The sequence below is a fragment of the Nestor notabilis genome, unplaced genomic scaffold, assembly GCF_000696875.1.
Source record: "Nestor notabilis isolate BGI_N333 unplaced genomic scaffold, ASM69687v1 scaffold16289, whole genome shotgun sequence".
NCBI classification, from domain to species: domain Eukaryota; kingdom Metazoa; phylum Chordata; class Aves; order Psittaciformes; family Psittacidae; genus Nestor; species Nestor notabilis.
This window is the reverse complement of record NW_009943424.1, coordinates 37,176-64,860: the sequence shown is the minus strand read 5'-3', so window position 1 is coordinate 64,860 and position 27,685 is coordinate 37,176. Positions and strand designations below refer to the sequence as shown.

At 37.9% G+C, this 27,685-nt stretch overlaps 2 protein-coding genes across 2 annotated transcripts in view; one reads left to right on the top strand and one right to left on the bottom strand.

Moving 5' to 3' along the window:
• WDR19 (WD repeat domain 19) overlaps positions 1 to 24,645 on the top strand; it is a gene marked incomplete at its 5' end in the record, with an annotated part of 39,050 nt that extends 14,405 nt beyond the window's left edge. The window contains 22 exons of the mRNA XM_010021937.1: positions 188 to 337; positions 838 to 985; positions 1,598 to 1,802; positions 2,385 to 2,544; positions 3,147 to 3,257; positions 3,506 to 3,615; positions 5,271 to 5,328; positions 6,365 to 6,505; positions 6,642 to 6,724; positions 8,223 to 8,306; positions 9,365 to 9,511; positions 9,921 to 10,045; positions 11,408 to 11,520; positions 12,349 to 12,417; positions 12,707 to 12,784; positions 16,143 to 16,239; positions 18,423 to 18,547; positions 19,169 to 19,250; positions 19,889 to 20,039; positions 22,126 to 22,249; positions 23,817 to 23,893; positions 24,531 to 24,645. Coding sequence (XP_010020239.1) covers positions 188 to 337; positions 838 to 985; positions 1,598 to 1,802; positions 2,385 to 2,544; positions 3,147 to 3,257; positions 3,506 to 3,615; positions 5,271 to 5,328; positions 6,365 to 6,505; positions 6,642 to 6,724; positions 8,223 to 8,306; positions 9,365 to 9,511; positions 9,921 to 10,045; positions 11,408 to 11,520; positions 12,349 to 12,417; positions 12,707 to 12,784; positions 16,143 to 16,239; positions 18,423 to 18,547; positions 19,169 to 19,250; positions 19,889 to 20,039; positions 22,126 to 22,249; positions 23,817 to 23,893; positions 24,531 to 24,645 — 2,553 coding nt within the window. The remainder of the gene's footprint in view (positions 1 to 187; positions 338 to 837; positions 986 to 1,597; positions 1,803 to 2,384; positions 2,545 to 3,146; positions 3,258 to 3,505; positions 3,616 to 5,270; positions 5,329 to 6,364; positions 6,506 to 6,641; positions 6,725 to 8,222; positions 8,307 to 9,364; positions 9,512 to 9,920; positions 10,046 to 11,407; positions 11,521 to 12,348; positions 12,418 to 12,706; positions 12,785 to 16,142; positions 16,240 to 18,422; positions 18,548 to 19,168; positions 19,251 to 19,888; positions 20,040 to 22,125; positions 22,250 to 23,816; positions 23,894 to 24,530) is intronic.
• Positions 24,646 to 26,433: 1,788 nt separating this feature from the next.
• The window catches only part of RFC1 (replication factor C (activator 1) 1, 145kDa), a 34,314-nt gene continuing 33,062 nt past the window's right edge, over positions 26,434 to 27,685 (bottom strand). Inside the window, exons 24-25 of the mRNA XM_010021936.1 lie at positions 27,093 to 27,284; positions 26,434 to 26,532 (exon numbers count right to left, since the gene is read on the bottom strand). Of these exons, the coding sequence (XP_010020238.1) occupies positions 26,434 to 26,532; positions 27,093 to 27,284 (291 nt within the window). The remainder of the gene's footprint in view (positions 26,533 to 27,092; positions 27,285 to 27,685) is intronic.

Sequence of the window (27,685 nt, the reverse complement as noted above, 5' to 3'; positions counted from 1 at the left end):
TACCCTGCTGAAAACAAGCTGTGAATGAAGAAGAAAGCCCAAAAAAAAACCCACCTGGAAGTATTTTAATTTAAACCTAACTCTTCGTATTTGTCACTTTTAAGATTGGAGAAACTACAACCAAGTTAGTTGTCTGCATGCCGCTTACTGATATCATTATTAGCTTTTTTCTGTCATTTCTTATTAGACTGGAGTTATTAATTATTTCTACATTGAAGACTGGCAATATGTGAATGAATATCGGCATCCTGTCAGCGTGAGGAAAGTTTTTCCAGATCCCAATGGAACCAGATTGGCTTTCATAGATGACAAAAGTGATGGCTTCGTCTATTGCCCAGTAAGTTAGTGTGGGATACCCATATAACTACATTTACAAGCCGGCTCTTCAACTAGATGGTGTTTCAGTAAACTTTTTGTCACTCCAATGTATATGCTGGTAGGAGAAATCGGTAAGGAAGTAAAATCTATCATGTGAGATCAGGACAATTTCATTATACTAAATTCCTGATCAGTAATTTTCAGAACTATATGTGTCTGTGTATTCAAATACAGACATTTACAATACCCTTTAACAAGCGCTGGCAGTTTCACTGCCTGTTCCCATACCTGTTTTCCAAGAAAAGAAATTAACATTTATATAATGTGCATTTTCTCCATTTACTTTTCTTCTGAATTCAACTATTATGTTATTCAAAGTCACTGCTTGTAAGAAGACTTTTTCTTAATACAATTTTCATATTTCTGCACTATTTATATTCTTTTAATCATAGCTGAGATGAATATTTAGTTTGTCTCCTTAGTCACTTGCTAGTAATTTTATTATTGCATTGTTTGTAGATAAATGATAGACTATATGAGATTCCAGACTTCTCACCAACTATTAAAGGAATCCTGTGGGAAAACTGGCCAATGGATAAAGGTGTTTTTGTTGCTTTTGATGACGATAAAGCGTACACATACGTTTTTTATAAGGATGCCATTCAAGGTACTGTAGATGCTTTTAAAAACTTATTCACTCTTTCATTTAATAAAGTAAAACATATTCCGAGTCTTCATCTTAAATATTTGTATAATGATTGTACAAATATACAGTAATACAGAAGTTTTGTGGTACAGCTGATGAATAAGAAACTGGTTGCTTTGTAGGTTTCTCTGAAAAGCTCCAACAAAGCATTTTGGTCATAGCTCCCTAAGCTTCTTGCTGTTACAGTCTTTCATCTGAAATTTCCACATTGTGCTTCAAAATCCCATTTTGAAATGTTAATGAGAAAATCTTAAGAGCAGGGTGACAAAACTTGCATTCAGTTATAGTTAACAAAAATCATAGCAATTTCTGTATTTTTTACAGAGAAACATTAAGGAATTTACCTACAGACATTTGGCAAATGACCTTACTGGTTTAGAAGATTTAAGTTATGTATATTTACTTTACTGAAAAATACGTGCTCTGCAGAAGATGTTGACTACCAGAATTAGACACCTTGTATTAATACCCTGCAAATCTACATTATTTCAGCTGTGACTGCTTGCTACACTTTCTACCATGTAGGGATTTTTTTAAATGATGTCTTCTTTTCTTCGTGATCTTTGAATCTAGGGTCAAAGATTATTTTGGCAGGTGGCACAGAAGTCCCCTTTTCCCACAAACCTTTGTTGCTATATAATGGAGAATTAACTTGTCAGACTCAGAGTGGGAAAACAAACAATATCTATCTGAGCACTCACAGGTTCCTTGGCAATTTGAAAGACTTTGGACCTAATGAGCTGACACAAATGCTTACTCAGACTTTAACGTTGAAAAGGTACATCTGTGTTTTAATTATATTGTGTAAATTGTTTTCTTCTGTGCTTATAGCTCAGTACAGCATATCCTGGTGATTTAAAAATGCATGGTGAATATTGATAAATTAGATTGATCCAGGAGTCCATGTAGCTGTCTATACAGACCAAGCTGAATAAGTGGCCTAGTGGTGCTTTATTTGTTTTTCCACTGTCAAGTAAAAGCTGAAGTAATTTTTTTCAGGGCTGCTTTGGGGTTCTGTGACAGTGTCTCTTCCAAAACTGGCTGAAGGTGTTTCTTACATACTCCTTTCCCACTGTAATGAAGCAATGCAAAATCATTATAATGGAAGGAATGCCAGAGTAGGGAAGGCAGATGGTTTCCTGAAAAGGTGTGGTAGAAACAGGAGGAACAGAACTGTTAAGTTATGCATTTATATTACTCCTTTCTTCCTGACACATCTCTCTCTCCATGGCTTAGAATTAAATGCTTTTTATCTGTTCCCTACTGTAGTATTAGGGAAAAAAAGTGTTGAGAGGGAATTTTAGATGTGAGTAATACCTGAAATTAAAATAGTTTTAATAATGTATTTTACCTTGTAAAGGTTTTCTGAAGCATGGGAGTTGTGCAAACTTCTGAATGACCAGTCTGGGTGGAATGAGCTGGCCAAAGCTTGCTTATATCATATGGAGGTGGATTTTGCAATCCGTGTGTATCGGACATTTGGTAATGCTGGGATGGTGATGTCACTAGAGCAAATAAAGGTAAAATGTAAAGTCCCTTTTAAATAGGAAATACGGTGATGTAATTCTTCTTTAAGAATTGCCGAGTTCTTATTTTCTGGGGATTTTGAGGTTTGGGTTTTTTTTCAAAGTAGGTGGTGAATTATTTTCAAGGGAGTTAATAGTTATAGAGGAGAAAATGTCCAAACTCATAACTCTTGCTTGGTTTTCTCTTGAAGTGATTGCAGTCTCTACTGGACACAACATGCCTTCCTGCATTTGCTTGAGAGCAGCAGAAAATATACATGTCTCAGGCATTTGGAGGCTCTTTTTTCCTTTGTTATTTTTGAGAAAATGCTTAAGGCTGCTATTATTATTTAAAAAAAAGAAAAAGTTATGTCTAAAAGTGCATGAAACGGTACCCTAAGAATATAATTCTGCAAACTGCTGATCTTGGACAGTATTAGCTGTAGTGACTTTGAGCTACAGTAAGAAAGTGAGGGCTTTTTCTGGTTTGTAGAATCCATTCAATACACATGGTTGTAAAATGCAACAATATTTTGTTTTACCGTGCTTACTAGATTGTAACTTACAACTATTTTTTTCGTTTGGACTACTTTTGTGCCTATTACATCTTTTTCCAGGGAATAGAAGACCACAACCTTTTAGCCGGACATCTTGCCATGTTTACTGGTGATTTTAATCTGGCTCAGGATTTATATCTGGCATCCTCCTGTCCTGTTGCTGCACTTGAGGTATTCATTTAAGATGTGTAAATGTTTTTCAGTTGTTTTCATCTCCACCTTAATGTTGGAATATTTTACCTTCTGATAATTCTGCCTTTTTATGGTTTTGTTATGCCATTTTGTGACTCACAGATACTCTTTTAGGATGAATTCAAATTACCTGAATCTTTCTAGAATACTAGCTCTGTATTTGTATTTAGAATAAGGTTCAGAATTTAATACTTGCATCAGAAAATGTTACTGTTCTTTGTTAATAGATGCGAAAAGACCTGCAACACTGGGATAGTGCAGTTCAGCTGGCTAAGCGTTTGGCTCCAGACCAAATCCCTTTCATATCAAAGGAATATGCAGTGCAGCTTGAATTCACGTAAGTTCTCCTGTAAAGCTGCAGTGTAGGAAGATTAAACCAATACTCATGCTCACTAGAAGAATATAAATTGAGATACTTCAGGTAACTACATTGCTGAGAGAGGATTCTGTGAGAGAGGATTGCTATAGCATAAGGAAGAGTAGTTTGGTAAGGAATACCTCATGCTAGACACATATGTTAGCAATTAATAGTTACTTTTGATTAATTTCACTATACCTGGGTTTTTTGCAGCTGGCAGATCTACTATATAATAAGATCATCTACTAAATAAATACTTTGTTGCAAGCAAGTGGGTGGAAAATAAAGTTCACACCACTTAACACTTCTTTCTTTGGACAAAAGCCTTGCCTTTTGCCTGTCTTTCCTTATATACCCAATAGCCTTCATTTTCTTACGTATTTTAGGTAGATGAGTGTCAGATTTCAAGGCTACCAGTCCCTGAAAGAGAGAAGTTATTAACAATTTGCTGTGATTTTAAGACGATTTTTATACTATTTTTTCCCCGATGAAACCTGTTTTAAATGTCTAAACCAAGAGGAAAAGCTCTTATCTATTAATAGAGTTGTTCGACAACTCCTCCCTGGCAGTGCCCCAGCACTGAGAGGGGGCACTTGTTGGTCACAGAAAGGAACAGAGGCAGCTGAAGCAATGCAACCATCTGTAACCTGAGTTCTGAATATACTTAAGGAAAAAGAATTGCCTTCATTTTTATGTTGTGAATATTCAAGAATAGTTCTAGAAGATTAGTTTCATTTGTCTTCCAGAAAAATGTGGAAGTTGGGATGAGATTACTGAGGTGTATTGTGCAGATAGGTTATTTTCCCGTCTTTCAAGGGAGATTTATTAGTCTCAGTATAATGGCATTGAGAGATGGACTGCCTTTTTGGCTAATAGCTTGATAAAGTGCACAGGAGGTGCCATGACTTACTGTGTGATTGTCCATCTTTTGCATACTTCACATCCTTGTATGGAGTCGTTATGTCTTGTCGTGGTTTAAGCCCAGCCGGCAACTTGGAACCACGCAGCCGCTCGCTCATTCCCCCCCTTTTCCTTCCTCCCCCCGCTCCCGGAGGGATGGGGAGGAGAATCGAAGGAATGTAACTCCCACGAGTTGAGATAACAGCTCTCCAGTAACTAAGGTATAATACAAACCACTACTGCTACCAATAATAATGATAAGAGGAATAACAAGGGAAAAGGACACAACCGCTCCCCACCCGCCGACCAATACCCAGCCCGACCCGAGCAGCGATCTGGGCCTTCCGGGTACCTCCCCCCAGTTTCTATACTGGGCATGACGTGCTGTGGTATGGAATAGCCCTTTGGCCAGTTTGGGTCAGGTGTCCTGTCTCTGCTTCCTCCTGGCTGCCCCTCCTCTCTGGCAAAGCATGAGACTGAGAAAGTCCTTGGTCAGAGTAAACATTACTTAGCAACAACTAAAAACATCGGTGTTATCAGCATTGTTCCCAGACTGAAAGTCAAAAACACAGCACTGCACCAGCTACTAAGAAGGAGAAAAAATGACTGCTGTAGCTGAACCCAGGACATGTCTAAAGCAGGACAGATAGATACATGTATAATCTGTGTGGTGGGAAGGTAACCATCTCTTCCTGGTAAAACTGTTCTCTGTGTAACTTCCAGTTTTCTTTTAGGGGTGATTATATTAATGCCCTGGCACACTATGAGAAGGGAATCACTGGAAATAATAAGGTAATTCCTTTTTACTAATGATAGCATTTGTGCTGTCATACTACACATTAAGTTGTCATGCTTCAGACTCAGTTGAATTCAGATATTTTTTTTTTATTCCAGTCTAAATCTGTATGACTATTGCTTTCGGGATAGTAGTCTTCACGCTTCTCTTATTTTTAATACACAGAATGATGCCTTCTCCAGGTATAAAGCAATATTGACATTGTATTAACATGGCATAACTAGATTTAGGTTTTATAGTTCGAGCAGTCTCATAATAGACATGCAAATGTCAGAGAAAATACTGCTAGGGTTTTCATTGGTATAACAAAGGTCCTAATCATTCCTTCTGTTCTTCTTTACTGAATTGTTATCTATATCAAGACAAGCAAGGATTGTATTAGAAGATGAACATCATATTCAGTTGGTCCTTCCTTACTCTGGCATTATTTCCCCTAACATAATAATATGGAATGGGGCTTTGTGCAACCTGCTCTAGTGGAAGGTGTTCCTGCCCATGGCAGAGGGGCTGAAACTAGATGATCTTTAAGGTCCCTTCCAACCCAAACCATTCTGTGATTCTATGATAATTGCATACTGTCTATTAAGTGACTGAAATGATAATAAGGGAACATAATAGGGGGATTAGCAACATTTCTGAGATCAAGCCATTTGGCCTTATGAAACATTAGTAGCCTTGCCACTTCAAAAAAAAAAAATAAATAAAGGAAATATCCTGCTTGTAGTTTCTCTTTTTTCTCTGTTGGTTTTGGAGGAAAGATGAGAGTAGTACTGAGGTGTCTGTAAAACGTGTGTATGCTTGGTCTGGACAGATCTTGTAAGCAAAATGTAAAAATTAAAGCTTAAGAACTAAGCTGAGTTCTTCTAAGTGACAGCTGCAGCTAGGCAAGAATCTTGAGACAAAAATTGATTTTATTAAGTCCATGTAATGTTTTGTTAATTTGCTTCAGTGCTTGGTTACTGTGGCTTTTGTGACCTGATTTTCTAATGTATAATGTATAGCTACTACTTTTCATTTGATTGCCAGTACCAGGAGCATGATGAAGCTTGCCTTGCTGGAGTGGCTCAAATGTCCATTCGAATGGGAGATATCCGTCGAGGGGTAAACCAGGCCATTAAACATCCCAGTAGGTTACTAAAAAGAGACTGTGGAGCTATTCTGGAGAATATGAAGGTACTTAAAAGAGTTAATAAAGCTAAGGCTGAATAAATGAAGTCATTAAGCTATTATTTAATTTTTTTAATCTTAATTTATGAAATGATTTTTAAATGATTTTTTAATGATGTTTGAATGATTTCCAATATTGTAGCAATTTTCAGAAGCTGCTCAGCTGTATGAAAAGGGACAGTATTATGACAAGGCAGCATCAGTGTACATCCGATGTAAAAACTGGTAAGTGCTGGTTTCAGGGAAGTGGTGTATTTCAAAAGGACTTGCTGTGGTGCTCTTTAGAAAGGAAGGATTCTCTGAATAGCACAACTGTCTCATTGATTATGTTTCACTGATTTTATTGTTCCTTCCCCCAAGCTGAAACAAGAACAGTGTTCTCTCAGAAGCTTCTGTTGTTTTAAAAGTACTCTTACTGTAAATGGGAGATAGTCTTTTTACTTTTTTTCTCTGTTAAGTTTACTTATCTGCAGTTGCAAGTCCTTAATGTGCATGTGCACATGCACACACATGCACTGAATTCAGTAATTTTATTTGTGTAGTTACTGTTTAGTTAATTAAATTCCTTCAGTTATAAAATACATAGCTGAGACTGAATATTCAGACAGTTGGAAATCATTCTAAGTTGCTGGTTCAGGTGGAGTCTGTATCATGAGTAGTCAAGATCACTGGCATTATGTTCAATACGCTTTTAATTTTTTTAAAGGGAATTTGATTATTGGCAGTTTCCAGTGGAAAAGTACGATTTACTGAGGGATTTAAGCACTGAATTCTTGCCTAATAACGTTTTATTTACTTCTAATATTAAGAACTGATTGGAGCAGAGATCAGAAAGACCCCTCCTCTTTCATACAAGTGCTCTAAAATTAGGTTGGAATATTATGTTTGTTTTCCAATGAAAATTTTTTTCCATCATAGAAAGGTAAGTGGCATCAAAACAGACCAGGAGAACACTTTGTTAGGTAGGGTAGCTTGCACATAATGATAACCTTGATCTGTAAAGTGGGAGATACAAGCTTTGTTGACTCTAGCAGAAGCTTTCAGTTTGGGGAATGCTCTATCTTTTAGGCAGAGGTGAGATGTAAGGTGAGCATGTCTTCAGTCTCCTATGTACTTGGTCTTGAAAGGCCTTCTGCATAGTTTGCTCGCTTTTATAGATCATATCACTGTGTGCAACTCCTGAAGCTAGATTTATTGGAAGGACTGATGGTTCCATATTCCTCCACACTCTGCTGTTGGAGATGACGACTCGCTCAAGAGTGTCTGTTTCTAATTGCCTGGAGTCCTCTGTGTAACCTATGGCCTTAAGTACACAATCATGAGAGTAATCACAGCTGTACCTCTACTGGTGGCCTTTTGTACTCTTCACATTCTTTCAGGCTGCAGTTTTAATACTGTCCTTCTGTTATAGTGTAGATTACGTAGAGAATATTGGATGTAAAATGGTTGGTCTGGCACTTATATCTCAAACATGTACATGGCTCGTGAAGATACTGTCCTTCTTTAAGCCTGTACATTCATGAAGCAGTCTATGATTTCCAGTTCCTTTATCTGTAAAGTGCAGCTTTTTGAGACTATTAAATTGCCTTCAAAGGTTATACATTATGTGCACTTGGTTCTTTTTTTAGCCTTCCTTTCAGTGTTGATATAAATATGCCTGTTTTACTGGAGAAAATTTGAAACCAGATGTATTTATTAAATAACTATTATCTTGTCTTTCTAGGGCAAAGGTTGGTGAACTTCTTCCTCATGTTTCATCTCCAAAGATTCACCTACAATATGCAAAGGCCAAAGAAGCAGATGGCAAGTGAGTTTGAATCCTTACCTTTTTTATGAAACATTATTGTTTGTTGTAGTATCTAATAACATCAATAATGAGTCTTTTAGAAAATAAACTTAAAGATGGGCTTTAAATTTTGCATAAAAGAGCCTTGTGAAAATGTATTCTGAAATATGTAAACTTACTGTGTGATGTTTTAAATGTAACCTAAGGACCTTCCATTAGTATCAGAGATGTGTTTCTAATTGATTGTTTTCCCGTTTAAGTACTAATATCTTTTTACCAAAAATCATTACAGGTTGAAAAGTACACCCAGTGCAGTATTCCATTTAGCAGAGTATTGAAGAGTTCACTTTGTTTCTAATGACTCCTCACCTCTGAGTTTTTTAAGTTAAATTCAAAGGGGGAATAGTCATGAAAGAATTTTTTTCATTCTAGAACCAAATTACTGTTACATCTTAATTGCTGCACTTGCAAAATATTGACTAATGTGAAATTACTGGCTGAAATGAAAGCCTGAAATAGGCTATATGTAATCACAGAATTAGGTTCTACTAGTCTTTACCTGTCAGTAAATGTGCTTTAGAATAATGATACTTTATAACATGAAACAGGATCAAAGCTAAATGTCTGCATTGATGAGACTAGAAAATACTGTTTGTGTCAGTTGCATAGTGTGAGAATGAGAAATCTCTTGATCTTGTCTACAGAACAGAAATCCCATTTTTTTACATTGTACAACTAGCTATTGTCTGTTTGGTTTTTATTGTTTTCTCACTCCCAAGTGATTTCATACAGAACTAATGGAACAGATTAACTGCTTTTAAGATATACCAAAAGGGATGCTGGTAGAGTAGGTCAAAAATAGTATCATGGTAGACATTTCTCTGCCTTTCATTCTCCCAAGAGAAAATTAAATAGAGCCAAAAAAAGCATAGGAATTGCAGAACAAGGTTATTATATGCAAACTGAAAGGAAGGTGTCACAGAGTAACCTCTCAGCAATAAAATACTTTTTCTTTTACACCTTATTGTAAAGAGTTATTTTACAGGTAGAAAAACTGATGTGGAACCATTATTTTACAGGTACAACGAAGCTGTGATAGCTTATGAGCATGCAAAACAATGGGACAGTGTAATTCGACTATATTTGGATCACCTTAATAATCCTGAGAAGGCTGTTAATATTGTGAGAGAAACACAGTCTCTTGATGGAGCAAAGATGGTGGCCAGGTAACAATCATACACTGCAGGCTAAAAAAATGGTGCAAGAGGCCATACCTACTGTAAGATGGTGAGGCTTGCTAACATAGCAGACTCTGGCTATTGGTACCTCGCCAGTGACCATATATTTCAGTTTATTGATTTGAGTTCTCTAAAATCTGGACAGCTGAGCAGGTGCTGACTTTTTTTTAGCTTCTTTTGAATTGTCTGATAAAAATTGTATTAACCTGAAGTAATAAGTTTAGACAAAAGTTGCCATGCTGTATTATTTCCACTGTTAATTTAGTAATCTATTTAAAATAATCAAGGTATAAATGTATCATATTGGTATGCCACAAAATATACTATATTTCTAAAACATTTGGTATAGCCATTATGGTAATTAGTACTAAGACATTAATTTGTTCATTCTGATTAGATTCTTCCTCCAGCTTGGTGACTATGGTTCTGCCATCCAGTTCTTGGTCATGTCCAAGTGCAATAATGAAGCTTTCACATTAGCTCAACAACACAACAAGATGGAGATTTATGCTGATATCATCAGTGAGTATTTCAGGTTAATAGTTTGCTTGCAATATGTTTTGCTGTTCTTTTAATTGGTTTAGACCAATTTAACATCATAAGACAAGGGGTGTGAAGTTTTGTTTCCCAGCCTTTCCATTTCCAGTCAGCATGGACAGATTTGGCAAATCTATGTGTAATTCAGGCCTACAAGCTAGGCTTTGCTTTCAGTTGAGGTATCTCCCTTGGTCTCCAGTCTAGGTTGTTTTCAAGTATTACCTGTGCTAAAGCTTTTTCTATTTATCCATAGAGATAGAGCATTGTCTAGCCTTTGCTTCTTGTCTTCATTGAGGAATCCCTTTCTTTGACCTTGATGTAGGTAGTACTGCTTTTCTAAAACTGAGACCTTCACTTGGACAGTTCTTGATTTTTATCCCCTTTTCCTTTTTTTCATGCTTCCAGCCCTTTTCTTACATATGTATGTCACTTCTCTGTCTTCTTTTTTCTCTCTTTAAAGCCCTTTTTAGCCTCCTATTGTCTCAGTGAGAGACAAAAAGGAGACCTTACTGAGAAGCTGACTTTTACCTCAGGCTATCAAGTCAGTCAGTGGCCAGCTTCTCAATTTGCAATAATTTTTCACCTGTGTCAGGCACCATTCTTAGTGGAAAGAGTTCCACGTATGTATCTACCAAATTATCTTATATTTTCAAGTAATCTCTTCCTTTAAAAAACATATTTTTGTTATGAAGGTTTTAAAAGCTTGGCAACAGCTAGCTTAGTGATGTACTTTGGCAGCTACTTGTCAAGGTGGCCACTACTGTTCTGCTGCTCCTTATGCTGTTTTCTGTCTCTCCTATCCAAAATACAGTGTCTCAAATTGCTATCTAACTGGATGGAAAAAGGGTTTAAAACTTCCTTTGGACTAGTGGCTGTCTTTGGTTTAGATGCATACAGTAAAATCAAGTTCTTATTAGAAGATGAAGTTGTGTTCCACATGGTCACATTGGTCCTAATAGGCTTGCTTTGTGCAATACATACTTGCATGTTCTTAAACTCTGAAAAATAATGAGGAGATAATCTCATAATCACTTGCACTGTTTTATTTTTGCCAAGATGTAATGGAAAAATTCATTAGTAGGTCATAATAATGTAATTTTTTGTCTGTTAAAAAACAGAAAACCTATGGAAACAATTATTTCACTGCATTATTAGCTCCTAAAGTCTGACATTTAGTCTGATTAAATAGGAAAAAATGTGTAAGACGTAATTTGAGTCTAGCTGGCTTTGGTTTCCTTTGAATGCCAGTAGGAAAACAAAACTGAGAATAGGAACTTATTCCTTCAGTAGGGCCTTTATCTTGTTTACTGAGAACACTCTGCTGTCATTGCTATCTGTGTGTTGCAGGTTCTGAAAGTACTACCAATGAAGATTATCAGAGCATCGCACTATATTTTGAAGAAGAAAAGAAACATTTTCAAGCGGGAAAGTTTTTCTTGCTGTGTGGTCAATATGGACGGGTCAGTACTCAAAGATAAGCCAGTGATAGTAAACGTTCATAGAAACTGTTCAAAATACAGTACTTCAAAATCAGGGAAGTTCATAGTAGACTTTAGCTGCCTTAACTGATGACATACTGATATTTAAAAGTATAAAAAACATAATTAAACTACTTATGTTTACAATTACCTCCATTTATGTGCGGTGAATTACACACTGCCATGCGGATCGCTTTTTCACTGCAGCAGAGGGCTCCAGGTGAATCAATGATATATTCTTGATGAATCTCTAAATGTCACGAACACAGGAGTAGAATTTATTTGTTTCTTACTAGCTTGACCAATGATGACTTACTTGGTGGCTGACTAATTTAATTGATTTAATACTGTAGCATGCCCTAACTTAAAGCTTTTTTTTGTCTTTTAAGAAAGAAAATGTATGAACTGCAGTATGTCAATTGGCACACTTTTTGGTCAGTTATCAATCAATGAACTGATGCTTATTATAGGTTTGACTTTTGCATTCTGAACACATACCAAAAAATACTACTGATCTTTGCAAATTACAGCCATTGTAGGTGACAACTCCTTCAGTTGGAGTGTAGGGGGTGTCCACCAGAATTTGGCAAAGTCTCAGCTCTTAACTTCTTGCAGGAGTATCTGTAAGAGCAGCTCCTACCTCTGTGGTGTACATGGTTATCCTTACAGCTGTAAAATACCATCAGGATAAACATTCAGTGTGCCACCTGACTGTCAAAATGCAGAGAGAAATAACTTGATAAAAAACAGGAAAATGTTAATTTCATGTGTTGTGTTTGAGTTTTAACTTTTCTTCTGTATTGTTTTTAGGCATTAAAACACTTTATGAAAAGTCCAAGCACAGAAGATAACTTGGCTATAGAAATGGCAATTGAAACAGTAAGTAACTTGGAAAAACAAAAAATTCTTTATTTTTTCAAGAAGTTTACCTTCAGTATTGTGACAGTTGCCCAGCATCTAAAATTTCCTGACACAACATGTTATCAAAGAAATGTGAACTACTGCCTGTCAAAGCTGATGAACCAAGTAATCGTCTGATCTGAACACACACAACTAAAAAAACCAATGTTTAAAATCTATCTAGTTTCAGTGTTTTTATGGAAAACCTCCCTATGTGCAAGTATTTTTCCTTTCTCTTTCATATCATAAATTCTTCTGTCTTTAATAGGTGGGACGGGCAAAAGATGAAGCCCTAACAAATCAGCTGATAGACTATCTTATGGGAGAGACTGATGGCATGCCCAAGGTATAGTATTTTTATCACTGCTGTTGTGTCACGTTTTACTGCCTGTTTCAGCACAGCTTGAATGTGAGCTAAGTGGCGCCACACCCATGGTTTTCTGCTATGAAAGCCAGACCTCAGGTGCAGATACTGCAGTATACAATTAATTCTTTAGTCAAGGAATTTAGGGTCTTATACAGACGCACAGTACGTACAGTCATGTACAAAACAATATGTATGGGAGAGTAAATTCTGCCTTACTGAGGGGAGTGAGGTTTGGTAACGATGAAGATGACATGGTCTTGGTGCAGTAAGTTTATTTCGCCCCTACTACAGCTGTTGGTTATGGTTCTGTTGAAAGATTAGAAATTCAGGCTCTTTCCTCTTTATATGGTGCCTAGAGATTAAGGGTTTGCTATTTTAGACTTTTACAGACACTGGACAGCTGATGGCCAAGCCAGCTTAGCTTTTATAAAATAAAAAAAACCAAACCACACAACTCTATTACTTACCTGTAACGTGAGATGTGAACGTTAATAGAATTACGAGGGAAGCAAAAAGTAGTGAAACAAATGAAATTCAAGTGCAGGAGACCAGAAGAGAATGCAGCTGTCGGAGGCATTGGATGAAAAATCTGTGCAGCATCAGTGTAAGCAAAAGTAATTTTGTATTTGTGCTGAAAGTTGGGTGGACCAAAACCGTAGCATCTGATCTCATTTCTAAGAGCAGCAGCCTCGCCACCTGGTTGAAAGAAAGTGCATAGGACTGCATAAGGAAAGTGAGCAACAGTGTGGTCCCCATAGTGAAGAGGTTGTAAAGATTTTAGAAAACAGGAATTTTGTGAATGCTGTAATTGCCATATTTAACATTGTTTTGAACTTCAATGTAGAGCTCTCCTTTCCTTGTTTAAAAGCTCTCTCTTGTTCTTCTGAATGCTTTAACCCAATCTGCCATAGTCTCTCTCAGTGAGTAAAAAAATTTTACTTTATCAAACCATACATAGTTGTTTTAAAAATCTACTTAAGAAACGATTCATCTTTATCCCTGTTATGCTATGGGGACTGGTTTTGAACTTATCAAGTAAATGGGGTTGGTTTTAGAGAATAGCAGCTTTTATGTGGTGGTATTTTTGTAAAGCTGAGAGTAAGAGTAAATTTAAAATAGCCATGCAGCAGAAACTTGCTAGTCCATTCAGGCATTGATCTTCAAGCCAGACCATTGCTCTCAGCAGCCTGGTTGCTTTAAATCTAATAAGGTGGCATTTTAATGAAGTACCACATAATCAAAATTATTGTGCTTATCAAAATTTTGCTACAGTGTTGTCTAATGACGAACTATTTCTTAAATGTGTTATGATGTCAACTATTAAATTTAACATGTAAAGATTCTTAATTTGTCGTGTGTGCTCTTTTGTAATTTGTCAGGGAGCGTTAACTGGCAAGGTTCTGCTGTTTTCTGTGTGCATATTTTCTAAGTACAGGTGTTTTAAAAAGCAAGACTAAATTAAAATCATGGCTATCTAACGTTAAGATCGGTCAGACTGTAATAATAACTTGATCCAAAGACCTTAGGAAATGTGTTGTCAATTGAAAATTCCTTCCTTCAGCTTTTGCTTTTAAAATAACTGACTTTAAAGGTAAGAATATGAAAGTAAAACATGAGGCTAGATTTTCTTAGATGCCTTCTACAGTTTTTCCACGTACGGCTGCCATGTAAGTCATTTAAATATGTTACTTCAGTAAAATATCATTAGGGACATGCCAGATACCACATAAGACCACTGGTCCATGCTGGCACAGGATCCTTCTCCTGCTGCAGCAGGAATGGCCAGCTGTGGGCATTAATAGGTGTCAGAAATTGGGAAGAATTACCTCTAACCTAGCATTCATCGTAATTTTTATTTCACCCCACTCAGGGAATAGCAATTTTCCTTTTTAAGGCAGTTTTCAGTGGATAAATAATATCCACTAGTAAGTAGTTGAGGTTACTTTATTATCCAGTTAACTGTTTCACTGTTGTTAAATTATGGTTCTTAAGATACTCGACCTTTTGATCATATGTTGCTTAAAATTCTGCTCCATCAGCTTAGAAGTAATTATTTTTGGTCAGTTACTATTTTCTCTGATATTGTGAGTGAAAAAGAACAATTTGACTTGCCTTTTCTCTTTCTGTTTGCCAGTCTTTCTCTCTTGCTTTTCTTTCTGTGATTTTTGTCATCCTTTTTTCCCTTGGCTCTCAATTAGGGACTTAATCTTTGCAGTCGTTGTCCTTATAAGGAAGTGTCTTTATAGCTTTCATGTTTCTGTTCCTCTGTATTTCTGCTTCTTTTGCTGTGTGTTTGAGACTTGCGTACAAACCCCACACAGTATTCCAGAGAACAGTTCAATACAAATATTTTTAAAGACATTTTATACCGTTTTAACACAGAATACACACAGTAAATGTTTCGGTTTACTACTAATATTGCAGAATTAGTTGGTTTGGGTTTTTGCTAAGCTGCCTATAGAGCTACCAGTGAGTGCCTTTTTTGTTCTGCTGATTTATAGATTTAAGTCAGAACCATACCATTATACACAATATTTCAGCTTAATTTAATCTGGATTTACTATTTAAATGATTAGCATGTACAGACTTGACTTTTTTATTGATCCCATTTTAGAAATCACTGCTAAAGATAAAAAACAGTGACACTAATGACACTAGCCTGGTTTGGGTTTTTTTTCATTAAATAGTTCCTTTTCATCATAAGCAAGGTGATGTAATTCAGTATTTTTACTGTATCTTTAGGAATTACCTAGAATTAGCCAGTTGTCCCCTTAATTTTTAGATTTTTAGCTGACTTGGATGTCTACCATCTGGTCTCAGAACAATACACTTTTTAATGGCCAGATTTTATCATCCTTATTCACACTAAACAATGTTTGCACCTAGATCTGAAACACAATTTAAACTTTTCTAGCAAGACTTTGACTTCTGAAAAGAGTCCTTTGGTTCTTTTCTTATACCATGACTGCCTCCATGTCTGAAGTTGTTGGGATTCCACCTGGGAACTCTCTATGTGCCTAATGGTCTGCAGCTTTCTGTATCCATATTGGCAGAGCTTGGCAACTAACTGCCACAGTTTGGTCAGGGTCCCCAGTGTGGGTGTTTATCTGACTACCAACAGCCAGGACTTGCAGGTGAAGGCAGCATAGCTAAAGCATGTCCTTCCAAAGAGCTCTTCATGAAATAAGCCAGCTTGTCTGTCTGCTTGCTTTGAAGAATGTGGTGGATAAGTGTGTGGGGAAGAAATGTGGGGTAAAGGATGTGGGATAAGTAAAGAACAGGAACAGAGCAGTATATATTCAATCAGTATTAATTCCTTTTGTATGATTTAATTAAGGATGCCAAGTACCTATTCCACTTATACATGGCACTGAAGCAATACAAGGAAGCTGCCAGAACTGCTATAATAATTGCCAGGGAGGAGCAGTGTTCAGGTAAGTCCATTTCCTCTGATGTGACAGCAGTACTTGAGGTACTGTTATTTATATAGGATTATACTCAGAAAAGACATTTTAATTATATTCAAGCTTAATTTGAAGTAGTCTTAGTGAAAAGTTTGGGACTTATACCTGTATATTAAATATTAGAAGAAAAGAAACTGTGGAAAATACCTGCATTCCTTAATATATTCAAGTAAACATAGTCATTAAGATTGCCTGCAACTTCACTTTTCTGTATATCACAGGTCTTATAACTGCATTCTACATGCAGTTTCCAACTTGACCCTTTAGTCTCTGAATGTGATTTTTTTCCAGTGGGAGAGGTTCACAGGAGATTATTTCTGTTGAAGGATCAGACACCTGCTTACTTAAGCCTTGTTTTCCTGTTAAATAGGTAGCTGAAGTTAGAAAAAAGTAGTAAGAGGAGACAGGGCTAGAAGCAAAGTAGCTATTGCCTCCATTAGTCGTGCTGCTTTGCAGCCATGGCAACAGCCCTACCATAACACTGCTAGCTTTTCATTGCAAATAAGTTATGAAAAATATCTGTAAAGGGAAAATAGCAGCCTCGGGAACAGGCAGGCAAATTAACTTTTATGGACTGCTTCTCAGCACTGGGCTAGGGAAAGGAGAATCTCTTAACCCCTTGGCAAGCATGACCTCCCAGTTCCTCATAGCAGTGAGTAATGCATTTGTGCTGATTATGTAAGAAGGAAATGTAAATGCTCAAGGGTTTAAAATACAAATACATAAAAAATATTTACCAGCTTCTCTGAATCTGAAAACTTTTATCTAAAAAGCAGTATCCCACACTGTGTTTCATATTCCCCAAGTATAGACGTGTTCTGCCACCCGGGATTAATAAGCACAATATTTTTTTCATTAAAATCACCAGTCTTGCAGTAACTGTTTCACAGTTTTAAATTGTCTCCCTCTTCCTTCAGGAGATTTCAGTGAGTTTGATTCTGAAGAAATTTACACCAATATGGTTTGTTTTTTCTTAAAATCCATTTTAGAAATAATATTTAAGTCATACTGTTTGGTATTTTCCTCTGGGTAGGCCATTTTATGTGCAGTTTAAGTTGGATTTCTGTAATCACATGGTTTTAAGACTGACCACATGTCCTGAGTTCAGCTACAGCAGTCATTTTTTTTCCTCCTTCTTAGTAGCACTGAGTCAGGAACAGAGCATGCAAAATTAATGTTGTTTTCCACCAACTAATTCTGGCCTGATATTCAGCTGCCTCACACAGATTCCCCACAGATTGATGCAATTGTAGTGTATAATGACACATAACAAACTGCTCCATAGAGTAAAACTGTTTGTTTGCCAGCAGAGGAAAAAAGTTTGCTGAAATAACTGAATCTGAAATGTCCTTTAAATGCCTCCAACTGCAGAGAGTATGACTCCTTGTACTCTAATAATGAAAACAAAAAACCCAAATAAACAAAAATAAACCAAAATAAAGCAAGAACAAACAAGGAGCCAGGAGTAGACTAACCATACTTAAGCATAGGTTGTTTTCAGCAACATTGATAAGTTAGTTAGTAAGTTGTGGTTTCTGGACAAGCCTTGATAATATCCTTGAAGCAGTGTAATCTAGTGAATTAATATTCACCCCCCACGGCAGAGGAGTTGGAACTGGATGATCTTAAGGTCCCTTCCAACCCAGACCATTCTATGATTCTATTCTATGAATATTCGTATTTAATTCTCTATCAGGATTTAGGTTTGTTTGGTTGCAGAGGTGAAGAGTTGCCAAAGCTCATGAAGTATGTTAAATTAACATTTAAACAACAGCTTTTGAATATCTGACACTGAAGAACAAAAAGATGTAACATCTCTAAGTGCTCTAAAAATACTTCTTCTCTTCCTTATAGTGGAACAATGCATTGGTACAGCAGCATCTATTTTTGAAGTTTCATTATATGAAATGGTCATCCACATACATATTTTTCTACTGTTTAGCTAAATTCTGTAAGTGTAATTGGTTTTCTTATTTAACTCCCTGGCTGATACTGTTCAGGATACTGTGGCAGGCAACTACTTTCAAAAGAAATTGCCATGCAAAGGTTTTGCTCTGAGAATCAACTTAACTTCCTGTTCCTCTTCCATGTGTGTCATTGGTAAAGAAATTGTTACAAAAAATTAAATTTCCTGCTCATTGTTTTTTCATAAGGAAACTACCGAAATGCACACGATGTTCTTTTCAGCATGTATTCAGAGTTAAAGACACAGAAGATTAAAATCCCTTCTGAGATGGCTACAAACCTTATGATTCTACACAGCTACATATTAGCAAAGGTAAAGAACTGAGAAACTTACGTGTAAGTTGCACAGTTTCTGATTTATTGAGCTGTACATGCAGATGGTCTGTATACATAAGTCACATTGTCATTAAGTTGTATCACAGAATCCAAGTGAAGGTTAACAGCAAGCTTCAGGACAATCCATAGCTGGGTTTGCCTCTTTGATTGGCGTGTTCTTTTTTTAAATACTGAATAATTAAAAATCCTTGTATCACTTCCTGTATTTCTTTTGCGTTTGTACTTATAAATGTTATGCTCGTAGTGCAAGATTCTTACTTATTGTCCATAAGCAGATCATTGCTCTTCTGTAAATGAAATTAGTTAGGGGGTGCTCAAATGATTTCTGGTAGCTAACCTGTGGCCCACCAGAGTATCTGTTCAGCCAGCAGTGAGGCAAGAGCAGGCACATAGTGGGCTGAAGGCCAGAAAGACTGTTGTGGGAAAGAATGTCTTTCCTCCCTACAGAGTGCCTGGTCCTTTCTCCAGTGCCCGGTACACCTCGGCTCAGTTTCTTGAGAGAGCTGTGGGCTTGGAGCTCCCAGGATGAATGCCAGGAGTGGGCTGTGGGAATGACTCGCTAACAGCTACAGTTAATTCACTGTTTGTTGTATTCCAGACTCACATCAAACGTGGTGATCATATGAAGGGAGCACGCATGCTTATACGCGTAGCCAACAACATCAGCAAGTTCCCATCACGTAAGTGCTGTCAGCATAGCTGGGAATGCTGTGTTCTGCAGGAGAATTCATTAGCCATTGCATTAGAAGGGGCATTCTCCTCCTGTGATCCTGTAAGGCACACGACAGTGGAAATGCATGGTGTGCTCTGCCATCCTCCCCAGGACAGCTCTTTGGCATAGGGCCCCCAGGATGGGCTCCTCACCAGCATTTTCATCTGTCCTCGCCCACCATAACTGCAGTCCCGAGCTGCCTAACCCACACACAGGGTCTCAGGACTGTATGTAACCAACTGATGATTGGTTTTGTGACTTCACCACAAAATTTGAATCTATCTTCTTTTGAAAATACTGTTTGGGTACACAGAAAATGTAGACTAAAATGTAGATTTTAAATGGTGCAGACCAGATCTCCGAGAAATGGTTATCATCAAAACATGCCTGCTGCCATGCTGAGCTTCAGGAATGCAAAGAGAGGTGAAACCACGATTTTCTTGTATATAGTTACAGGAATTGCACAAATTGTGCAACTGTGTACCATGAGGAAGAAAAATACTGTCATTCTTTTCATTAGTACCTTTTTAGCTGCATTAGCTCCAAGGCTTTCGAAGTTAATATTGGTAAATAAATATCTGACATAATTGTTTCTTTCTGTTACAGATATTGTACAAATTTTGACTTCAGTTGTAATCGAGTGTCACAGAGCAGGACTGAAGAACTCAGCCTTCAGTTTTGCTGCTATGCTGATGAGACCGGAGTACCGCAATAAAATAGACCTTAAATACAAAAAGAAAATCGAAGCATTGGTCAGGTGAGCAGTGTTCAACTGTACTTTTAAACGTACACAGTATCAAGGCTTTATCTGTAATGTTATTTTTGCTCATATCCTGCAGGCTTTATCCTGTGTTCATTATTATTTCACTGTCTCAAATTTGGAAAGCTAAGAACCATTCCCCCCTTCCATGAAAATGAAAGGTTCTTCTGTTCCATTGGAGGCGATAAACCTTAAAGGCAACATGCGTGTAAAATGCTTCCTAACCAGCAGTACTATTTTGTTTTGTCCTTACAGACATTAAGTAAGTAAATGCAGCCACACAGCTTTAGTTGCCAGGAATGTACATATGAACTGTTGGCTGCTGCAGCATCAGCAGTATGTCCTCTTCTGTGACACAGACTGCTGACTAAATGGCTAAAGTAAAAGTGAATGGAAGGGCAGATAAAAATAGATGAATTCTTGACATTTTCCTCCTCCTCTAAGTTCTGCTTTGATAGGTCCTAGCCAGTATTTTCTGCCAGGGGAGGAAGCACAGGTGAGTGTATAAAAGTACATGTAATACTTATTTAGTCTGCTAGCCTCTAACTATTTTGAGGCTCAGGGATGTGCTGACCCCATATGGGTGTTTTAAGTATTTATTAGGTCTCTAAACTCTCCATGATCTTAACCAGTCTCTCTGCTTGAAGCCATGTACATCTTCAGCAACAGGCAACTGCCCTGACAAGAAGTTCCATTGTGTCAAGACTGGTCCCAAGCTAGTTTAGTGTGATGTCTTGTAGTTTTCCTCTTGGAGGAGGTCTGGCCTTCTCTGTGTCACTTAGGATTTTATGGACCTGTTTTTTCTTATTTCTTCTCTATCATCAGTCATGTGGTTTCAGGACATGAAGAGTGCCAGTTTGCACAGCTGTTCCTTTATGGATACTGATCCTTACAGCTTTTCTCTGAAAAGGTTGTAAGAGGCAGGACTAACGTCTTTAAAGCAAGTTGATTGTTTTGTAGCATATATTGTAATTGAAGATCCTGTTCCTAAGCCACAGCAGTTCAGAGCCCATTATCTTAGACATGGAGACTTTTTTCCAACAGGTCTTGTATTTTCTTGTCACAAAGCTGTTCTGGCATCAGTCTGAATATTATATATAAGCTGTGGTATCACATTATTTTCACTTGCATGTTATGATCATACAGAACAGCAGTGGGTTACCACAGCTGTGTATACTGAGAACTCTTTATCCTATTCCATTTACTGGTACCTTTGAACTACTTAATTAATGCAAAGTTTTTCCCTAGTATCTGCTTGTTAATACTTCTAGAACATTCCACTAAGCTTCTAAAATACATCAGTGCTAAAAGCCATGTTGACTCAATCTATGAAACAGGTTTATTCATACCTCAGATTGCGAGGGAAACATACACACCCAGGGTAATAAAATGAGAAATTAGGCTTTCTATAAAGTATCAATGTAATTAAGGCAGCCACCTAATGCTCTCCAAAAGGTTGCTAGGCTAAACATCAGGAAGGATCCTCTTCACTGGAAAATATGCTAAAAGTGAATCTAAGCTCGTTGTCTATAAATATTCCATAAATGATGAAAGTTAAGGTCACATAAGAAATCTGAAGGAAGGTCCAACCCTTAACCCAGGTGCTGTCATGTCTGGATCAGGACCGTCACTCCAAGAGACACAGGGATGAACACAAGCCTGGGAAAGGCAGTGTTACAACCTGTCTAGTCCTACCCAGATCCCCGTTTTATTTCTTGTTACTTCAATTCTTTGTGGTCACTCCTGCCACAGAAAAAACACTGAAATAGAGAAACTGTAGCTTTATACTCTGAGTATCAAAAGCTTTTGAAGTATTATGACCCATTATAGCTTTAAAAAGGTTGTGTAGTTTCAAATTAGATGGAAAATTACCTGTTTCTGAGTTTACATAACTATGATGAAGCTTGGCTGATAGTTAAAAGGAATTACCTGGTAGAATATAAAATAGCAACTGACAGCTCCGCAACTAACTCAAAGGTTAAACTAACTAAAACACTTGCTAAATCTTAAAGGCACTGTAAAACATCTCTGGTCAAGTTCAAAGCACTTGAGGTTTTTATCCATGTTTGTACCTTTCTTCTAGACATCCAAGCACAACAGCAACAGAAGAGCCAACAACAGCCTGTCCCTACTGTGCATTCCAGCTCCCGGAGTGTGAACTTCTGTGTCCCAGCTGCAAGAACAATCTCCCGTACTGTATTGCAACTGTGAGTATCTGCCACATCTCTGCAGTGTGAGCAGGAACGCAAAGCTGCTCTTCCATTCTAAAAATAAGGTCATCTGACCAAAGCTTGCTGGTGAATTCAAGCTAGATGATGGTTTTGTGGTTAGACAGAATTGTGCGGCTGGTGCTTGCCTTTGCTTGCATGTTCCAGTGCTCAGAGCATTAGCAGCAGGGGTGGAAGCTTCCCTTTCTTCTTCCATGTGCAGGAGGCTTGTGGAGGGCACAGCTCTCCTCCTCTGAACTGGAGGCTGCCAAGTCTTCAGATAAATAAAACACACCCATAAACCAAACCACTTCAAAACCTGTTTGGGGGAATGCCCAGAATGTAGCAGAATTTTTGGCATTTCCAAGGTTAAGAAATGGTTCAGCCACTGACCTCAGCATTTCTCACAGTACTGGCCCTTACAGAAAGGGGAAGTGTAACAAACATTTTTGTTTCAGGATACTTTAGAGCATACTGGAAAGGTACGGGTGGGGTACCTTTCCCAGTGGAAGAGCCATGCATCCTGCTGGTACCAGCATGAGTACAAAACCTCTAGACTGAGGTTAGCTACTATGTAGTTAACACTATTTCTATGAGGTTCAAGTGTCATGCTAGAATCACAGGGGAAAAAAAAAAAAGTAATTTACTTGAGCAGGAATCCAGTGTTGGAGTTAGCATTCTTTATTAAAACTAAGGAATTAAGTCTTACAAAAAGAAAGAGTAGGAGCAGTTATCTATTTTTCATTATTCTTGGTTTAGCAGAATAAGATAACCAGTATATTTTAGAAGTATTATCTTAAGGAAAAAAACTCAAGGCTTTTAAACACAGCTTTATGAGCCAAATGATGTACATATTCATCTGTATTTCACACCATTTATTTAGGCTCCAGCTTGGTGGTTATAGCTCATTAACATCACAGGTATTGGTAACATCATTAGGAACGCAGCATTTTCAAACATGTTATGAGAGTCAGTGTCAACAGTCTACATTGCATATTGTACTAGAGCATGAACCTCTATATATAGTTTAAGGTGCTGTTGTGTTTTTATAGTATTGAAAAGGTACATACGAATTCTTTCTATCAAAAGCAAATTAGTAAACCATACCCCAGACAAGGAATCATGGCTGTTTAAAGAGGATGTACTAGGCACTCACTCTGCTCACAAATGTGACTACTAAAAATGACCTCCTGGGTGCAGGTGAGTTTAGGAAATGCAAGTTATCAGTTGAAAATGTAATTTCTGAGCAACTCTAGACACAGATCTGTAGGTGACATTCTAGAATTGCTAAACAAATAATTTTAGAAGTTGTGATTCAATTCACTCTTAGATTTCTTTTTTTGAAAGGAATGCAGATTACAATGAGAACACCATCTCACCGAGAGCTGCTTTCTCATGACAGGCTTTACACAGGAATCCAACACCAGTAACATCAGTTGGGGTTTTAATTCCTCAAGATATTTAGAACTCAGTTGCTGAGACTTTTGCACAGTAACAGGTACAAAACCAAATGCCCAGGTACTAGGGCAGCCAGTGCCTTTTAATTACTGGTGGCTTTTGCCTGCAGGGTCGCCACATGATCCGAGATGACTGGACAGTCTGCCCACACTGTGACTTCCCTGCCCTCTATTCAGAATTCAGAAAGTAAGTTGAGATTATTTTTTTCTATTACAGGACTCCAACGTTTGGCCTTATTTTAGCAGCAAACTGCTTCATTTGGTACTAACACCACCTAATAGCTGGGTTGGGGTGGAAGAGGCATCCCCTTACTTGGTAGTTTCACCTAACATACAGAACATTGTTTCAAAGTGGACCAAGAACTGCAAGAAAGAATTCTACCCCAGAGATGCAGGGCTGCAGCAACAGGACCAGAGATGGATGGACTTGTGCAAGCTCTCAGCTTCTGCCAGGAAGACAACCTGATGTGGGGCAGGGAGAACACAGGCACAGCAGCAGTCACCAAAACCAAACCAGATACACACAGTACTGGTGCATCTTAGTTTGCACTAAGGTATCAACAACCTCTCATCCCTGATAATCACCCATGTGGGAATGGGACAGGATAGATAGCTCTTGTTCAGATGTCAGAACTGTGAAGCTGCAGAAAATTCATGTTCTAGCCCAAGCTTCTCTGTATGTGTTCTAACTGCTATTGCTCTGGCCTGTATTTGTTACATAGCACAGGCCAGAACTTTGCTCTGTGGTTTCTGCCTCAGGCCCAGCTCTTCCTTTGAAAAATGTTAGAATTCTCATCTGACCCATCACCCTTCTTTTGAAACAGCATGTTAGAGACTGAAAACACATGTCCAATGTGTTCTGAAAGGATTGACGTTGCTCATCTTAAGAAAATAAATGATTGTACACAGTACCTCACACCAGAAGATGGGGACCAATAAATTCAGGTACGTGCTAGAGCCTGTACTTACTTTTTTATACGGAACAGGGCTCATTCTAGAGGGCATGGGGAGTGTTTCAGCAAGGGAATTGCAATGTTCAGGGATTTAACTTACAGCCTAGGACTGTGCCTTGAATACCAGAGACCCAGCTGTATCGCCTACTTGCCCTCAGACATACAAACACCACCAGGTTTTGCTACTGCAACTAACCTGGTTGTTAAATCATTCCAGTTGCGAGGCATTAAACCACTTTACCTCTGTGATCATGTTATCATCTGTGGCGTGTTTGTCCTGAACACCAGCTGGGCTTTAGCAGCAGAGAGAACAGTCTGGAGATCTCAGCAGCATCAACTCCTTCTGCAGAGCTACTGACCAGTGCTAACTGGAAGGAACAAATCTAAAATGCAGTTACATGTTTAACAGAATTTAAGAATATAATCACAGGGTAACAGCAACATAGTATTGGCTGGAAATACTTGTATTTCAGAGAAAGAAAAATGACACCACTGCTCTGTCTATACCACACACTTTGATCCAAGACTGCAATTTTAGTTAACGAAATGATAACTGAAAAGGAGTTAAAGAAATTCCTCATTAATTTTAACAACTGAAGGCAAACACAGTGTGTGAAAACTTAGCTATAGGTCAGAGTAATGCACAAGTGATACTATAAATTATATATACAATAATAAACTTTCCCCCCTTCAGTCTGAGAAAACTGTTGTTTGCTATCACAGTCTGACCAATCACCTCTGTTTTCTTTCAGAACTGCATGTGCTGTCTGGCAAGCAACAAGGAAAGCTCCATCACTGCATCACACATCTCTTCCCTACTAGGATTTAGTAGCAACCACATGTCACTTTATTTTGTGATAGCCTGTAAATACTTAGCTTTTGATAAATTTTGTACTTTGATTTGTTATAGTAATAAAACTGATTGATAATTCTTCTTACCAAGCCAAATTTGCATTTTATCTGCACCAGAGACAAACCAAGGGGCGTTCTGTGTTAAGCGAGTGGCAAAAGCCCCAAGTGTTCTCTCTCCAACATCAGGTCTGAACTAAAGTTTTATGACTGTTTTCTATTAAACATTCCTTACTTTAATCAAAACCAGAAAAGAATACTTAAAGATACAACTCATACAAGCACAGGCTCTTCATGTTTTGGAACTAAATCCCTCACTGCTTTTCTGTGCTTCTAACTGAACAAAGGGAAGTTGTAGGAAAAGAATAAAACACCATATCCTGTATGTGAAGGAAAGCCAAAACCCTGAAGAAAAGAGAGGCCAAGACAGAACACTCCACAAACTTAACCAGAGCTTTAAAAGACTCCCGTGAAACATTTTATTGTCATTTTATACTCTGCTTAATTTCTATAATGTACAAATACACCATTTAGGTTGGGGGAGGGTGTTGCATCATTTACAAGAGTTCCCCACATAACATCAGGGGATTTGTTATTAAAAAAAAAAAAAACAAAACCAAACAAAGGTAGAGAAGTCCTAGGGAAGACTCAGCATAGATGCCGCATAACTAAGGGTCATGGTTTTGTCCTGTTCATGCGCCCCAGTGTCTGCTGCACAGGCCTTTTATACCTTGTAATGTTGAAGCATGTTAAGAGTAAGTACTACACAGCACAGTGCCAGAGAACAGTAGTTACATCACCTCTATAAGAGGAGCGTTTTCAACACATGGGTTGTACCTTCCCAGCTCCAGCACTGGATACGTGTCATGGTCCTGCCACACGTCAGACAACACAAAACTGCATCCAAAGCAAGATTTTATACTGTTTAATGTCTTGTTTTCTCTTTTCTTTTCCCTTCTTTTTTTGTTGTTTCTTCATTTTTCTCTCTTTTTGACAGCTTGGAAGAAGACTTCACCTTCTTTTGCTGTAAAACAGAATATACAAACAGTTCAAAATTCAACTGCAACCTGACAAAAGCATGAGTCAAAATATGTCAGTGGTAAAAGAAAACACTCTCTTTCCTTCCCCTCCCCTTTCAGGTATGAAGTTTAAATGCTCCAGGGTGTACAGACTACAATATTCAGTCCTGAGGGCTGACCACAGCTCCCCGATTTGGCAATATGTACAAAGGGCATTACTGGAACTGTTGTCTGGGATAACCACATGCAGAGACCTGTGGCTGCTCCTTACCAATGGCACCATCCCCACCAACACTTAAAATAGTAGTAAGCTTTGGAATTGGGTGCAGGAATCGTGAATTCTCAGCGGCACCTCACTTTGGACCAACATTCAAACAGAAGGCAATGGATGGAAATAACTTCAAGACTTTTTCACGCTGTTGCTAGTTAAAGATTTAAAAGTTGAGAGATGATGTATTCAGTATCTACTGTAATGTCTCCTCTCCCCATTCAGATGATATTCCAAGTCCTAGAAATGTAACTAAAAGCAAAAACCACAGTTCTTTTTTTTACTGTACGAGGTCACCTTAATCATTGTGTCACTGTCAACAGTATCTTGCTCATCCTCATCAGACTGGATCTCTTCCATGTTCAAGTCTTCATTCATTTCTAAGGTGGACATGGATCCTGACTGCCTTCTAGATATCTTGACAGAACTAAGTGAATATGGTGTCAGATGTACCTCTCTGTTGTAAGCACGTGTAAAAGCTGCTTTGACCTGTGAGGTTGGAAGGAAACACTGAGCATCAGCTTAGGAACTGCAGATTTGTTAGCTAACTAACTCTTGACTAGAGATTCCACATCATCTTTCCTTTGCAAAGATGTGACCAAAGATACATAGAAGAGGACACTATCTCAAAAGGACACAGCATCTAAGAGCTGTATGGTGAAGGCTTATTTTAAGTGAGTCCCACGTAATCCTCAGATGGGAGTACGCATCTTCAGATGCTTCTTGCTTAGTCCTCCAGTAATTTCAGCACTGTTGTTCTGCTGCCCCCTACTCCAAGTCACACACACCAAAGCACCAGCAGCAGCACTGGACACCTGCCATGCTGGAGCAGCATATTCAGCCAAGGGTCAAGTACCTGACAGTACCGTAGTTTTAGTTGTAATAGAGAA